Source organism: Taeniopygia guttata, chromosome 6 (assembly GCF_048771995.1).
Source record: "Taeniopygia guttata chromosome 6, bTaeGut7.mat, whole genome shotgun sequence".
NCBI classification, from domain to species: domain Eukaryota; kingdom Metazoa; phylum Chordata; class Aves; order Passeriformes; family Estrildidae; genus Taeniopygia; species Taeniopygia guttata.
The window spans coordinates 31,725,131-31,742,139 of record NC_133031.1 but is presented as its reverse complement, the minus strand read 5'-3'; the positions used below and the strand labels follow the sequence as shown (position 1 = coordinate 31,742,139).

General features: G+C 41.1%; 1 protein-coding gene across 1 annotated transcript in view; it reads right to left on the bottom strand.

The window, feature by feature from the left end:
• INPP5F (inositol polyphosphate-5-phosphatase F) overlaps positions 1–10,748 on the bottom strand; it is a 39,473-nt gene extending 28,725 nt beyond the window's left edge. The window contains exon 1 of the mRNA XM_012574670.5: positions 10,503–10,748. Coding sequence (XP_012430124.5) covers positions 10,503–10,599 — 97 coding nt within the window. The 5' untranslated portion in view covers positions 10,600–10,748. The remainder of the gene's footprint in view (positions 1–10,502) is intronic.
• Positions 10,749–17,009: the final 6,261 nt, after the last annotated feature.

Below are 17,009 nucleotides of genomic sequence, written 5' to 3'. Positions count from 1 at the left end.
CTAGAACAGCCTGAGCTCAGTTTCACTCCAAAAAGCACACAGGAGAATCTCACTGCTGAGTGGGAAATCTGCACTAGCAGGAAAGGGGAATGCAGGCAGCCTTCCTCACTCCCAAAATTTCCACCTTCTTTCCCAGTTTTGTCTAAACTCTGGGACTCTTCTACAGCTGCACTGTCTCACACTTCGTCTACTTATTGCTATCTTTGAATTTATCCTTAAAATTTATCTTTGAAATTTAATTTGAAATTTGAATTTAGCCTTAAATTCGTATTTTCACCAGCCAATGATATCAAGTAGCAAACAAAGCCAGACACAGGAGGAATTTAAAGAACCAAATCAATGAACCAAACCATAAGCCTAGTAATCTCGAAGATATTCTATGCCTTTCTAAAACTCTGATTTCCTGCTGTGATAAAGTGTTAGCAAGAAAATCTCACTTGCTATCCAGAGTCTTCCTCTAGGATTACCACATTTTTTTTCATTGTCCATGAAAACCTAGATGCAATGAAGCCTTACAGGAGAAATGCTTGTAGGCTGTGAAAAAACACCAATTGTGGAATCACGCTGACTTCCTTTTGGTGACAGCATCATTAAATTTGGGTTTCTTACACTATTTCTAGAGAATATTCTATAGGAAAATATGTGTGACAACACAGAGGCAAGGCAGTTTTTTTAAACTAAATAAAGCATATATGGTTCCAACCTGATTAGAACTTTGTTATTGGTTAGAATTCAGTTTCCTGTGTGACAACCATAGCTCAGAGCCAACACCCAATCATGCTGAATAAATACCATTACAGTAAATACCAATATGAACCTCTTGCTCCTGATGAGTGCGCTCTGGAAATAAGAAATGGATGAACCAAACAAAATAAAGGTTTAAATATAATTCCCCCACCCATCCCCAAAGATGGGCTTTCACGCTGAGTGCACTCCTTTTCACTCGGTATAGGAAGAAGTTGCCTCCAACTTTTGTCTAACACTAAAATTGATCAAGACTGTTTCCTTGCAGCCATTTGGTAAAACTGGCAGCAGAAATCTCTAGCCACTATCTTGAATCTTTGAAAATTATCACCACTCTATATTTAAAATCATTACATAAGCAAAGATAAAGAGATCCAAGAATGTTAACTGCAAGCCTGCAGATATAAGTATTTAACTGTATCATATTTTACAGAATTTATGAGGCAGCCTAAGATGGTAGACAGTGATACATGCTATAGAAGGTATCCACATAATTTTGAAGTCATAAAAATAACCATACAAAACAAAACTGAAAATGTTCCATTCAAAGTTTTACAGACAGCATACATGAGACCTGGCCACATTTGATTGCTGAATGCTGAAAGAGCTCATGACAAGCTTGATTCTTTTTTATATTTTAAAGAAATGCCTATCAGTAAGAGTTAGCCACCACAAGGTTCAATCAAAGGAAACTCTGAACTTTCCTTACAGACAAAACAGACAATGTTTTGAGATGTGAAATACAACTTATCAATAGTTACTCGTTTCCCCACACAAACTTCACCTCCTATAAATGTCATACTAGTCCTCCTTTAAACCTACAGAGCCAGGAATAAAGACTTATCAGCTTTAAACTGCAACACAGTGATGTTGAAACAGCCTTAACAGTATTGTGCTGATGATAAAAGAGCAGCGTCAAAACAGTCATTGTCCCTGAAAGCAGAAAGGCAGAAGCTGTGTCCAGAAAGAATCACTGGGAGCAGTGAGATGAGTCCCATGGAAGATCTTCCCTGACTTGAGGAATTCTCTGCTGTCCTCAATGTGTTTAAATTTGAGAGAACTGCCAGTGTTTGACAGGCCTTAACACTCTGATGTATGCACTTGCTCACCAAGTTTCATCCTGAAGTACAAAATTGCTCATTCCTTCCCTTTTCCTACTAAATAAATTCAAGCTACTGAAACAACTGTTGGGGATTTTTGCTGATTCCTGTCAGAGATAAATGACCACTGCAATGCATTTACCATTCACAGTGATTGTATCAGCATTCAGTCGCAGCACAGCAGAGGTTCTGTCACAATTTCAGAACAAAACCAGCTTTGATGTGACTGACTTCCACCACCACCACCCCCAGAGCTCACCAGCAGTGATGCAGAGCCGTGCAGCACCAGATAAAGTCTCTTCAATTCTTTATGTTTACACAAACATAACCCTGATAAAGGTGATACAAAAGCAACTTGGAAGAGCATCAAAACCCAAAACTGCTTTCTGGCTCTTTCTGCAGTCTACCACCAGCTGAGTTGATCCACGGTCAGGCACAAACTCTGACAGGAAAACAAACTGCTGCTTTGGGATAAACCACTTGCTCAACACAGAATGGCTGGAGGCAAGGCTGGGGAGGCAGGCTGGCAGCTTCCTCTGGAGAAGGCAGGAAGAAAAGAAGACTTAATTTGTTATCACCTGAAGCCAGCCCATACTGCCTGGTTCAGTCCATTGAGTAGCTGCAATTGTTTCTGTTCCAAGCCTGCTGCAGTTCAGAGGGCACACACACACCTCTCATCTCCCCTGCTGCTGGAATTTGGGAGTGAACTCCAGCTAGGAATGTTTCCTGACAGTGTCCTCAATACAAAACACACACATCATCACTGGATCGCCTTCAGGTTACACCTAAGTGTATAAATATGGACATTCATGTGTCAATTCTCAAAAAGTCTTCCTGGAGTCTGACAGAACACTAATTCTCCATAATTTTCACCATTCAACACAAGCCACAGATATTTATATAGAAAAAAATAAAAGCAGAATGACTCACTATGTACAGCCAAAATAAATCATGAAGCTCTGCTAATGTAAATTTTAACATCAGAGGTGTTAATTTTCAAGAAGAAGCTTCAGTATTTTAAAATAGATTTCAGGGGGCTTTTTTTCCCTTTAAATTGTGTCTGCTTTAGATCAAAAACAACTGCAAGACTTTATTATTAGCATTATTTGACCTTTATGACCTCCTGTGGCTTTCCAAAAGAAAGTCTGCTTCCAAGTTCCAGTTCATCTTTGAATAGTGCTCTGGAATTTTAGCCAGGATTAAGAGATTATGAATTAACTGGGAAGATTTAAGAATAAAAAGTTGAACTTCTTTCTCTTGGAGGAAACAAAGTACTACTTTATGCAAATAAAACTAATGCTAATTGAGTTTTCCTTTCAACACTGATTTCTAAAACTGTATTTAATTACTTGCAGAAAGATGAAGCATTAAGGCATTGAGTATTACAAGCTCTTAATTGTTGTGAAGTGTTAATTTAATTTACTTGCATGTTCTCCTCCAAACTATCCCTTCAGGTAATCACCTACTTTATTGGGACACCTCCTTCAATATCTCAGCATTAAAAGAGATGCACACAAACAGGTCAAGTACAATTTAGTGACAGATTTAAAGCAGTGGGGAAGGCAGCACACAATAATAGACATTTATAGTGCTGCTGCCAAAGCAGATGCAAGTCCCAGAGAAAGCAAGTAACAAAAATGAATCCCTACTACTCATCTTTATAAAGAAATACTTCTTTGTATTCTGGTGCAGCCAGAAAATCCCTTGAGTCACCAGGCATTGCTTGGGAAACTGGAAAACATACGGAAAAAGTTCAGTTGTCTGGAGAGTGTCCAGCGTTACAGGGAATTGCACAAGGAACCCCTGTGCTGGAAGTGGAAACAAACTGCTGTCACCAGTGTTTGCTCCAAACAGAGTCTGACCCTGTGCATCAGTGGCCTGCAAACTTTTTTATCAAATGTCACACCAAGAAAAACAAAATTAGCACATAGCCCAAATATGTATATTTGTTTGTCCAGCAGAACACATAAATCATTTATATTGCATGTATTATAAAGCATACAAATAGTAAGAGGTTTTTAATGGGTGAAATAAACATTATTTTAAAATAGTGTTTGTTTTTATTAATGGTACAAAGTATTTTCTTCCTACACTCCCAGGGGACTGCCTTGAGCACCCACAAGCTGCGTGCACCCCACTTCAGAGACCACTGATGGCTAGATATATGCCACAACCTATGATGTTTGAAACAAGAATCAGCTCCTCAAATCCCTTCCACAAACCTGTAAATACCACTCAGAAAACCGCCCAGCAGGGACTCTTAAAATGCAAATAAGTGCCAAGCCACTGGAGCTCAGAGGGTTGGTTTTTTGCTTGGTTGGTTTGGCTTTTATTTTTTTCTTTTTAACTTTAGAGCTTCCTTTTACTCTTCATATTGCTGAACTCTGTTAGCAAACATATTTTCTCAGAAGTAAAACAGAAGAGAAAAAAAACATATTTTATCCTTCCAAAAGCAACAACTCTGCACTAATTAATATTATTCCACACCAACACACATTTATCCCTATTTTTAGCTAGCACTTCAACAAAGCTCAAGTTGTTTGAGGATACCCTTAAAGCTAAGAAAGTAATAGGTTGTCTGTAATTTTTTAAATCCTATTTACTCTGCAAGAAGGAAACTATCAATCAGGCAGGAAAAAGATTTTATTCAAACCTACTTACAAAACTGACAGCTTAAACACTATGTTCACTCATTCTGAAGACTGTCTATTAAAAGTTTGCTCAGCTACAGCTATACTGAAAGAAGAGCACAAGAAAGCTATTCTATGCCCAAAAAATTAAAATATAAACATTTACTGAGCAGAAGGATTTCACAATTATGGAAATTAGTTTGTTTTACTAATCACTGAGCTGACTTATGCTAATGCTCCTTAAGAGCCATGAGAGAATTACAGTGTGAGCCAAGTTGAAGCAAGGTAAAGTTTTCCCTCACTGTCACCTGTTCTTCTGATGCCATAATTAACTTTCCTCTCTGATTGTCCAACTAATCAGTCTCAAAGCACAAGAGTTATGGATTGGAAACAACCATTTCTAACACTAAATATGGGGGTTATACTCAAAAATTTGGCATGTGTTGCAGCAACAGACAGGATTTCAAGCCATCACCCCACCCCTCCAATATTCCTCCCTTTATTTTTTTTTTAAGTGTTGGGGACAATTTGACTACTCAGCAGAAACATACCATTTAAATGTTACTGGAAGGCATGCAAATATAGGGAAACACTTAACCATCACCCATATGTGCAAAAGTTGCTGTTTTTCCTTAACTGAGAAACAGACAAGGGAAAAAAAAGTGAAAGATAACAATTAATGTCAGACCAGCATATTTGCCATTTACATCTTGCAACTACCTCTTGGGCAAGGTCATTTACTTTGAAATTTGGCTCAGAATTCTGTTTTCCAGTTCAAAGCATGTTCAAGGGCCTTGTTCTCAGTGTTTCACAGATTCAGCAAACACTGCTCCAGGGCTCTATTCAAGTAAGATTACTGCCTTAAAAGGAAAATCTCAGTGTTCGAGTGCTATTTCATTCATTTGGGTTCAACTTTTCAGGAAAAAAGTCCTCTCCCAGTTTTTATTGGGGAAGATGTTTGGAGCAAGAAAATACAACTGATGATTAAGTATTAATATTCCTGTTTATCAAAGCCCAGCTTTAATAAAAAACAGTTTCTGCACTATTTCCAAATTCTTCCTCTACATACCCAACCAATAATTTCTCCTCTTCTTGATATTCCACTCCCACTTTATTTTCTATCCCATTCCAATCTGCAACAGTTGTTTTGAAAGAACACAAGCAGCACATCAAACAACGCGCTGCCTTGTCCTGCAGTTCAGAGTTTAAAACTTAAAATCACAAAAAAATTTCAAGTTTCCTTACACATAAGAGCTGAAATATCACCCACACCATTAAACTGTGAAACAACCTAACAAGAAGAACAGTGTTCTCATGAAAAAACCACAAGCCCTTGGTACAGATGCAGACCGTTCTTAATTGAAATCAGTGCCCACTGTTCTAAATATTTTAGCTGCAGTTAGTCTGCAATTTCTTACTCAATATTTAGTTAATACTAACTCATGACATCAAAAATGAGTCACCTCTGCCAGCAAAATACAAGCCACAGAAATGCACTTAGATCAATTTTAATTCCAGGGGAAGGCAAAAAAAAAAAAAAAAAAAAACAAAAAAAGCACAAAAACAAAAACAACAGCAAGACCAGAATATCAAGATATGAAGCATTACGAGTTTTTCCTGTATTTAAAACCTCAGGTCATTTCAGCATGGACAGGAATTCCAAGAAAATCTACATATCTAAGTTAGGACAAGTTTGCTATTTTCAGAACTCTTCATAGAAGGAAAAGGAGGAAAAAAAAAAAAAGAGAGGGGAACACCCTTGATATATTCAACTCATCACCTGCTAAGACTCAACAGGAAAGTAAAGAAACACCTCACCTCAAGGTGTATTTAATTCTCACCAGGTTAGGCTTTAACACACTATCAAACCACTTAAGTCTCAGTTTTAGGTTTACTATGTTTTATAAAAAGAACCATGGATGGAATTACAAAGTAGATTTTACTTATAAAAGGTAGAAAGTAATTTCTCTCTGATAAATATATAGGAAGATCTCGCCTCAGAGTCAGCTAAAACAGTGACTAATGTATGTAATATTTAATCAGAGGAAGGATATAGAGCAGCCCACTGCCCTGGTCCCCTCTGTTCTCTTTCCCAAGAAGGCAAAAGCAGCAACAGGGACCCAAGTGCTGCAGATTTTTTCAGCCTACATCCTCGCTGGGCTGCAGCTCATGCAGATCAGGTCTGACATCTGGCTTGTCACATACGCCACAAGTACGTGGTGCTGACAACCAAGAGAGAGGAGGGAACAGAGGAACAGAATGAGCAAGCAAGGGTGAGAAACAGTGCAGTACCCACTGCAGCTAAAAAGGTGTCAAAAAACAGCTTGAGGTTCCTTCTGAAGTTACTTGAAATCCTAAAGCTCCAGCCTCCTGTGGAATTCATTTCCCAGAATAGATAGGCAGTTTTCAAGACACACTACTGAAGTTCAGGAAGGCAGTTTTGTATGAAATAATTCAGCACCATGACTTCACACTCAGGCTGTCACCCCTCAGAGCCACGTCTAGGACTGCTCTGTAGACTTAAACTTAGCAATACACATTTTGGTGGCAGTGGCATCACTCCTTACACCATTCATTAGCTCAAAGCTTTCACTTGAGCACTTCCAGGCTTCCACAAAGAACTGCTCTTCCTCCTCCAGTCTACAGCCATGAAGAGCAGCTCAGGAATTCTGACAAGTCATTTCTACATGACTCCTGCCATGCCTTTGGGGAGTAAGGCAAGCACACAGCTGGAATATTAGATGGCCTTGTGATTTGTGATTCAGAGATGATGTCACACTATCAGACTAAGACACCTAACCTGAAATGTGTCCCCTGCTACTCTGGAAATACTGTTGGGTAACACATCCCTCACTGAAAGTATTTAAAGTGCATTGCTTCAGTTGCTGACTCCCAACCGTTGTCAACAGATGACAATGAATACTGCAACAATAAATTCCAAAAGTGTTTGTTTGAAACAAACAAATGCTCATCTGCCTCTAGTTTACAGTTCCAGAGGTAAAATACAGCTTAATCCATTTTACTCTTTCAGAGGCAACGGAGTTTTTGAGCACGACATCCCCAAAAGCTGTGTTAGACTAATTCCAATCTGTGTACCTCTCAAAATATTTTGTAAGTTTTTTGCTCCAGAGCAGTGGGAATCACCACAATTACAAGAAATAGTTTTAGTAGGAACTGTTCCAAATCTTATTTGACATTACTACCTCGAGTATTATCAAGGCCAGCACAATGACAATAGAAGCTTTACACCACAACAGTCTCACTCCTTCTACTGCTGTTAAAAAAATGGTGAGAAGAAATCAGTGCCTTCAACACTTTCTATCCTTTACACACACATATATATGTATACATACGCAAATATAAACACAATTTATACAAACACCATCAATAAAAACATATTTCTAATCTGTGTAGAACTACTAGTCAGGAGCAGCCACACAAAGCATAAACAAAGTAATCCAAGAGTGAAATCCTGACCAAGACCTGATGTAAGGCATTTAAGGCATGGTTGAACAGCACATGTTTTTTCTCTACACGGAAAAATGTACACTCTCAATAGCCAAATTATTTTAAAAAAAGCGAAAAAAGTCTATGATGCCAAAGTGATTCATGGATTTCCTGCAGGTGACTCATTAGTGCTTTCACTTTAGAGAATAAAAAAAACAGAAACATCTTGTAAACACAGGCTGACATCCTTCAAACGAGGGCCAACCTCAGACTTTGCTTATAGCAAATATTTACCAAGATTATTTGCCATTTGTTTTAATTCAAGCTGTTATCTCCATGATTCAAAGAGGTCAGAAATACAGCTCTCAATATTGGCACATTTCTGAACATGCCTTTACAGTTGAGGGAGGAGAGTACTTTAAAGCTTAGCATCAGTTCTTTAGAATCAGACCTACCCTCTCAAGCAATGATTTGCAAGGTTTACCAGTATTATCTATTTCAACCCATGAATATGCAAAGATTAATTCAGAGCAGCCTCTATGAGACAGAATTTTTAAAACAAGGCCTCCAAAGCCAAGCAGAGACACACAGCTAGATCACAGCCTTCTGACAGATTATTAAACATGTCAATGAACACAAGTTATGACTTTGTTGTTTTTTTTAACACGGCAGTGACTCATCACACAGAAATTCATTTACTCATTTCCGGGCATGAAATTGGCCTCAATAATAAATGGTCAAATGTAATAAAATTACAAACTTGAGGATATGCAGTTTTGCCTTAATACAAGAAAGAGTTATTGATCTAAGAAACACTTCCTGTGAGAGAACTGTTTCTTTCTTGGGCTTACTTTCAATCTGCTAAGGTATTTCATTTCACAGACCTGGAGTCCACTGTCAAGATGATGATCCACAGAGAGGGCTGGAAAAACAAAGCTGCAATCACATGGAAATGGGAAAGCATTGCTAACAATTGAGAGTTTCAAGCAGGCCAGGGGACTTCACTATCACATTACCTTTCACTAATCTGCAGGTCACACACAATAGGGATCACATGGAAACTGCCTGAAAATGCAGAGGCAGGCAGAGGACAAAATGTTGCTAGAACAGCAAACAAGCAAACAAACTGCTGGGTACTGGCAAAGCCTCCAGGAGGTTAAGGTATACCAAGAAAAAACACAGCAATGGCTGCATGAAAGCAAGGCACTGATGCTTTTAAAATTTGAAGTTATCAAAGACTAATCTCCAGAACTATAGCTCACTAGTTGGTGGTTTAATTCCTGTGGATCAAGGAAGACCTTTCAGCCCACAGAGATGGTTCTAGCTATCACAAACCTAAACCTGAAAGGTTTTCTCCCCTGTGAAAGCACACGTTTCACTGACTAGCAGCACTGTCTGCTAGCTTAACATCAATTATTTTGTAAGGTCATTTGCAAATCAAAGTATTGCTGGGAAGTTGATGGACAAGAATTAGTCACGCTACCTTGACACAGATTGCAATTTTATCTAAGAGAGGCAAACAAATTGTGCTGAGAAGATACAACCAAGGATGAAAACATAAGAAAGTGCAGTACGAAAAACAGTTCTTTGAAAAAAAACCACAGATAACAACGGTACTTGATGTTTATGTTTAAAGCTTGCCCAGCCTTTCACAGAAGCTCATAGTCTACTGTACTCAGATAGCCAACCTGGCCATACACATGTTTAGCCACCTTTTTTGGCATAACACAGATCCCAGTTTTAGAAAGCTGTAAGTAACACCTGTGCAGCCTACCACACGTTTGGTGAAACACCCAGCTAACTTAGAGTCCCTTTCTCATACAAGCAGGGTCAGGCTGGTCCTTTACATCAAAGCTACATATAAGAATCACAGAGAACGATGAAAACACATAGAATGGTTTGGCTTGAGAGGGACTTTAGAGATCATCTCGTTCCAACCTCCTGCCATGGGCAGGAAGCACACAAAGCAAAGGCGGCATTTTATTTTAGAGACACTTGTACTCCTAGGCAGGACAGGATGATTACCATTCTTTCAAAATTCCCTTTTACACAACTCCAGCTCAATTTTTGTTCACACTGCCTTCCCTTCAGTCTTATATTAATACACAGAGTGGAGCTCTGTGCGACTGTCGCTTGCACAGCCTGCGATTACTGAAAAATTCAGAAGCACTTTAGAAGCCACAGAATCACAGAACGTCAAAGGCTTGGAACGGACCTTAGAGATGACCCAGTCCGTGTTCAATCTCTCCCGGACGTGGCGACCCCGGGGCACACCTGCCCAAAGACACAACCCCCGGGAGCATCCCTTACGTAAGGCTGACACCGGCCCCTCACCGCAGCGATGCTCCCCGGGGGTGACCGGGTGCCTGTGGCCGCCGGCACTTATCCGGGTCACAGCGGGCACGGAGCCTTTCCCCGCCGCTTGGTTTGCACGGCGAGGCACAGCGCCACCGGGACACCGGGAGCAGCCGCGGCGATGGGCAGCGCTACCGAACCGACACCGACACCGCCCGGCCCCGCCGGCTCCCGGTCCGCCCTTCCCCGCGCGGGCGGGCGGCGGGCGCGGCCGCGGGGGTCTCACCGGCTCGCAGCTGCAGGCTGCCGTCCCTCCGGCTGCACCACAGCGCCCGCTCCCCGCTCTGCAGGATGTAGTGGTCCTTGGCTTGGAACAGCTCCATGCTGGCACGCCGGGAGCCGCCGGGAGCCGCCGGGAGCGAGGGACGGAGGGCGGCAGGAGAGGAAGGGGCGCTGCCGCCGCTGCCGCCGCGCGCGCGGCCCCGGGGGCGGAAGGGGGAATGGCCGGGCACGGGGGGCGCGCGCTCCCGAGCGGGCGGGCACGCGCGCTGTTCCCCCCCCCCTCCCCACCCCGGAGCCGGAGCGCGAGCCCGGGTTCCGCTCCCGCCGCCGCACGTGACCGCGCGCGGCCCCGCCCCGCGCGCGCTTAAAGGGGCAGAGCAGGGGGGCGGTGCCTGAGGGGGCGGGGTCTGTGCTGGGGGCGGGGCTGCTTCAGCCCCTGCTCCGGTGGTCTTGGGGCTGCTTCGCTTCAGCCCCTTCAGCCCGGTCCCTTCAGATCGATTCCCGTCAGCCCCTTCCCCTCAGATCGATTCCCCTCAGATCGATACTCCTCAGCCCCTTCCCCTCAGCCCATTCTCCTCAGCCCGGTCCCCTCAGATCGATTCCCCTCAGCCCCTTCTCCTCAGCCCGGTCCCCTCAGATCGATTCCCCTCAGCTCGATTCCCCTCAGCCCGGTTCCCTCAGATCGGCTCTCCTCAGCCCCTTCTCTTCAGCCCGGCTCCACTCAGATCGATTCCCCTCAGCCCTTTCCCCTCAGCCCCTTCCCCTCAGCCCGGCTCCCCTCAGATCAGCTCTCCTCAGCCCTTTCCCCTCAGCTTGGCTCCCCTCAGTTCAGCTCCCCTCAGCCCTCAGAAGGTGATACACGGTATTAACTCGTGGTGAAAGGAGGCTCAGGCCCAGCACAGGGCTCATCTTTATTCTAAATATTGACCCAGAAGGCAGCACCTCCTGATGAAAGGGCAAATTATTCCCTCTGTCTCTTCTGCAGGCAACACTGGAAAATGTACCTGCAAACTTGTCACTGCTACAGACCGTTCCCAGCCTTACCAAGGGCTTCTCCACAAGCTTCCACAGCTTTTGTTTGGTTACAGAAGCTGAAGTCCCACTCCCTGTGAAATTGAGGAAGATATGGACTCAGACAGAAAGCATCCTGTCCTGCACGCCAGGAAAGTCACAACTGACATCCCAATGAAGGGCTGCTGGCTGCTTCAATTCACAAAAGATTTACCAATTATTGTTAAAGCACCTACAGTAGGAGAAAAACACTGCTTTCAAACCACTCTTTGAAAAGATCAGTTTCTCTCATACTATTTTTCTCCATTGATATATATTATTGATGCTACAAAACACTAAGTGACTAAAGGACATTAAGAAATGAGAAATCTCATTAGTAAATGTGAACATTCAAGAGGCAGGGAAGAGCTTGCTTTTGGGAGGTACTGAGCAGCCAGTCTGAAAATGCATTTAAGTGCAGGCATGATTTTAGATGTATAATTTAAATAGGTTTAATTGAACATTAAAATATTTTAAGATAAGCATGCACTTCAGAAATTTCCTGCTTTGGGACTAGGAACTGAGCTTCTCAGTGGCTCAAAACGTTATTTTTACTCCGAAGTCTTCTGCACTATCATTCATTAAATATTTCTCTCTTGCAGTATCATCTCTATTCTGTTTGCGTTTCCCAAATAGTTCAGTGTTGTAGCACAATGCATGGGGTCACCATTAAAATGCTTGCAGGGATTTCAAGGACAGACTTTTGTTTTGCCCTTTTTCATGCTTTGATCAGAGCTTTTTTATTTCCCTGTGGGTAGTTTTCTGTTTGCATTCAGTGGTTTTCCATAGATTCACAGCTGGGTGCTGTTTTTATGAGCCTCTCAGCTTTACTTAGCATAGGGGAAAAAAACTGAAAGATTAATTTTGCATTTTTGCAATTCATTGTCACTAGCTGACGGTAAGGAAATGCGTAGGCTGACAATTAGTCATGCATCTCTCAGTATTACCTGATTGCCAGCAGCTTGAACTCAAGTTTAAATGTTGGTTAAAGGAAAGGAATGTGATCTAGTGACACTCTACACTTGGAAGTACAATTGGCTGGATATATTGGACAAATACATCACTCTTCCTGAGCTGAAGGGTACCAGATTTGGAAATGACACTGTAGGCAGTGGGAGGAACTTTATTTCTAAATGTTGGTCATTTAGAAGTCATGAAACAATATTTTTGTTTGTTTGTTTGGCCTCAATGCTCCTGCCAGCCTCCAGAAAAACATTAGAAAACTCTTGGGTCATCTTTTTTGATGCCAAAGTAACTACAGAAGCCTTTCTTGTTACCCTTCATGCCCTTGCTAGTTTTTAATCCATCTGTGCTTTGTCCTTCCTATTTTCATCCCTGTGTGTCCAAGGCAACACCTCTATATTCCTCCCTGGCATTCCCTGCCCACTTCCATGTGCTTTTGTTTTCCTTTGGAGCATAGGGAGGTTCTCTTAGTGAGGTTTCTTTCCTCTTCTGAAATAAGTTTTTGAGAAGGCTTTTGTGTGCTTTTTGAGAGGGTCTGCTATGTATTAAACAGAGACTGAAGAGTCTGCTTTGAGAAGGAACCTCAGAACAAGAGCACACAAGAGGGTTTCCTGGCAGGCAATATAGTGGATAAAAATATGTGTTTGGGACTGGAACATTTTCTGAAGTGCTTGTAAATGTACTACTGAAAAATAGTTGTGTGTTGTGTTTTATAACAGAAAAATACAAAACCGCTGGCATGAACATTAGGTTTTTGGCAAGAAAATGAAAACTCTCCAAACCCAGGGAAAGCAGTTCTGCATAAGAATTTTTGCCTGAATTTATTTTTAGCTTTCTTTTCACTGAAGAAGCTTTTTGTGGCAGCTGTAGTTATCTCTAAAGGAAGAGGAACGCTGGTATTTCCTCCTTCACCATGAGAATCTCTGACTTGCAATGGGAATATTTCTATTTCAGTGAGCACTAGGAAGAGAACAACCTTCTCCCTTCAAAGCAATGTGTATGTGGTTAATATCTGCAACATACTCTATGGACAGTGCATTGATTTCCCTCTGTTGCACTGGCTCTTAAGAGCAAATCAATGGGACCATTTTCAAAAATAAATGAGAATGTTTTGTTTGCCTACGATTCTTTTATTCTGGAATTGTAAATTGCACTTTGCCAACTACCAATTGGTGCACACAAAAACATTCCTTACTGTGCTGTTGGGCTGCCTTCCTCAGTTAAAATATGGTTTATACTATACCAAGGCCACATTTAATTCATAATTTCTCCAAAGTAAACAGCAGGCTGTTCTTCATGGCCATTGCAATCAAATGTACATCTCATGTAAAACAGATTCTACTCGCTTTCCTCAGTTTGAATAAGTTAGTGGTTTTATTACCTTCTGGAAGAACTTATCTCCCTTTCTTTACTTTTAATTTGAACAGAGGTTTTTCTAAAGAGCAAAATACCTTTCATTACAAAAATTCTGACTTTAGAAAGGGTAAAAGGTAAGATTTCGTAATCACTGGAATTTGTCTTTTAAAAAAATTTAAAAGGTTTTTTCTTTTTTTCTGATATCATTTAGCCAATTTGAATTAATTTTGCAACTAGCTTTCTTGGAAGTTGCTTTAATTTCCCTAGGGTTTTTTTTTTCTATTTTAATATTATAGAAACAAAAAACATCCTCATCTTTGTAATGTTACTGGTATCTACTGAATCTAGCTTCTTCCACAAGATGTATCAGTAGATCAGACAGTAAAAGAGCAAAAGTAAGAAAAAATTTAAATTTAATATCTATAGCTATCTATATCTATATCTATATCTATATCTATATCTATATCTATATATCTGTATCTATATCTATATAAAATTATATGTATATAATTGAGTATATAATCTATATATATATATTCAATTGAATACATATATTCAATTTAATATATATATATTCAATTTTTGCATAACTATATTTTTGCATTACTTTTATTTTTGCATGACTCTGAATACTGTGGAGGCCCAGCATCAAATGACACCTGAAGAACACAGTAGTTGCCAAGTGCTGAAGTGTTATACATGTCTTTTTGTCACTTTTCCCTGGGTTTGACTGCCCTAGGAAAAGGAAATGTATTAGCTATTCAGTGCAAATATCTGTCAGTCATGTGGGATGGAAATAAATGCAGGAAAAGTGGGAGGGGGGGTTTGAATCACATTCCTCTTGCTCCCTGCTCTCCCGGCACTCACTATTTATACAATATTTATGAATTATTATGCATTGTTTACATTCATGTCATGCCCAGGAGCTCCAGTTCTGATGAGGATCCCCACTGTGGGAGGTGCAGTGCGGAGCCAGCAGTGTCTGCTGAGATTCCAGGGATTCAGAGCCCTTACCAAAGGCAAGGTCAATAACAGAACGAGGTGTTTAAGGGAAGAACATAAGATGATGAGGAATTTTTCATCAGCTTGGAAGGCAGTGGTCTCAGCATTCCAGGATTTAAGCATTACCGAGTTGTGATGGAAAATTACTTTATTACTCCATTCAATTAATAAAGTTTTAACACTAAATATTTATATTATATCATTCTAGTGAACTTCATTCTCTATATTGAGAATTACATGCTTTCAAAATAGCACATGTACAACACAGCAAAAGCCCATGCAACAAATTAACTTGGGCTCAAACTCTCCCTTCTTCACCCCAGAAGTTGTTCCAGAGGGAACTTGGCAGGGTGAGGTCTGACACGCCGTGGCATTCAGCAGCAATACTGAACGCTGCTAAAGCCATCTTCAATAATCCTTCTCTCCTTCCAGCTGGGAGCTTCTATTCCTGCCCCATGCCTGCGCTGGAGGGCCACAGGCATTTGTGCAGCATATTGTCAGCTGGATTTGCAGATGCACAATAACCTATTAAATACTATTTGTGAAACTGGATATCCCAGCAGATCCCTGAGATGAGCCTCAGAGAGTGTCATCCAAAGGAGCTTTTTCAGGGACCATCACCTTTCCCAAATGTCAGGAGGTGGAACAGTAAGAGTGGTCCTCTGGAAGCCTTGCTGTATCTCAGACAAATTCACCAACACAGAGATGAGGTGGTTGTTTTTAACACTGTAAGTGAAATTACTCTGGCAGAAATTTGGAGCAATCAAAAGCCTCGCTGACACACCATGGGTCCCCAAGAGAATCATATTTAGACAACCTCAGCCTCTACATAATGCTGCATTTACACTGCAGATACACCTCAGTGTTTAAGAGGAGCAGGGATGTGTGAAGTTCGAAGAATGACACTCAACGCTCTCCTCCCAAGAGCAGAATCTCTAGCTGCCAGGCAACAATTTAGGTCAAAAAACATTTATCAGCTTTTCCTTCATCTGTGGCATGTGGATAAAAAAGTCCTGTGTAGATCTTGCAATCTTCAAGCTCTTGATGCTCAGTTAAGTACTGTGCCAGTAATTAGAATTCTTATGACTCTCAAAGGACGAAACCAGAAGATTAAAAGAACTTTATTTTCCTGTGAGATTATATGTTCTACACTTGAGTGTCTGGGAGAGATGATCATTGCTATATACAGGCTAAAAGTGTTTATTGCTGGCTTTGCTTTTCTTGTGCAATGTTATGTAGGTCATTGTCAAACCCAGGGAAAGAAGATAGACATGAGACTGAAAAAGAGGACTGAAAATCAGAAAGTGTGAGTCCTTGTCCTTGAACAGATAGCAGGTTCTTTGCATCACACTTTTACATTTATGACTAAAGGTAACATTTGGTCCCTACTATGCAGAAGTCTTATAGTCTGACTATATTGATACGTGTAAAATGTTTTAAATTGTCATGGTAACAATTTACATTCATATTTATATGCAGATAAATGAAAGCAAGGTCTATCTTTTATGGTGATAATAATAAAACAGAATTTATGTATGGTCATACCTCAAACAAATCAGGGATGTTTTGTATTTTTGTTGGAGTCAGTCAGGTTCTGCATTTACAGGGGGGACTGCCAGTGAGAAGCAAGATTGGTGTGGAGCAAGGTGGAATTAGAGCCATGTGTATCACTTGGTGATGTGCTTTTCACTTTGATATTTTAATTATGTTACAATATCCATCTATCTGAACAATTTATATACAGCATTTCTGTAACAGGTTTTTAGCCTGACTCTCTGGCTATGTGTGATAAATCAGAGGCCTGTAACACTTTGACAGGTATGGAGCTACACAAATGACTCAGCTTCACCTGATGTTTCTGAGATATGGTCAAAGGCACTCCTAAACAAAATTTTAAAATGTCCTAGAAACTGCATATGAATGACCAATTGCCTCTTTGGAATTAGGGACACATGAGGAAGTGCAGGGCACCCTTTCATTTATTAATGCCATATTACACCACAGAGGATGGAGGAGGAAGCAGAACTATCCCTGAGTGATTCCTGAAGGGAAAATGCCAAGCATGTGTTGTTGCTGCAGGAGTTACACCAGGTCACCAGTCCGGTAGGGCCAGGTCGAGACACCATCAGCTTGCAGGAGT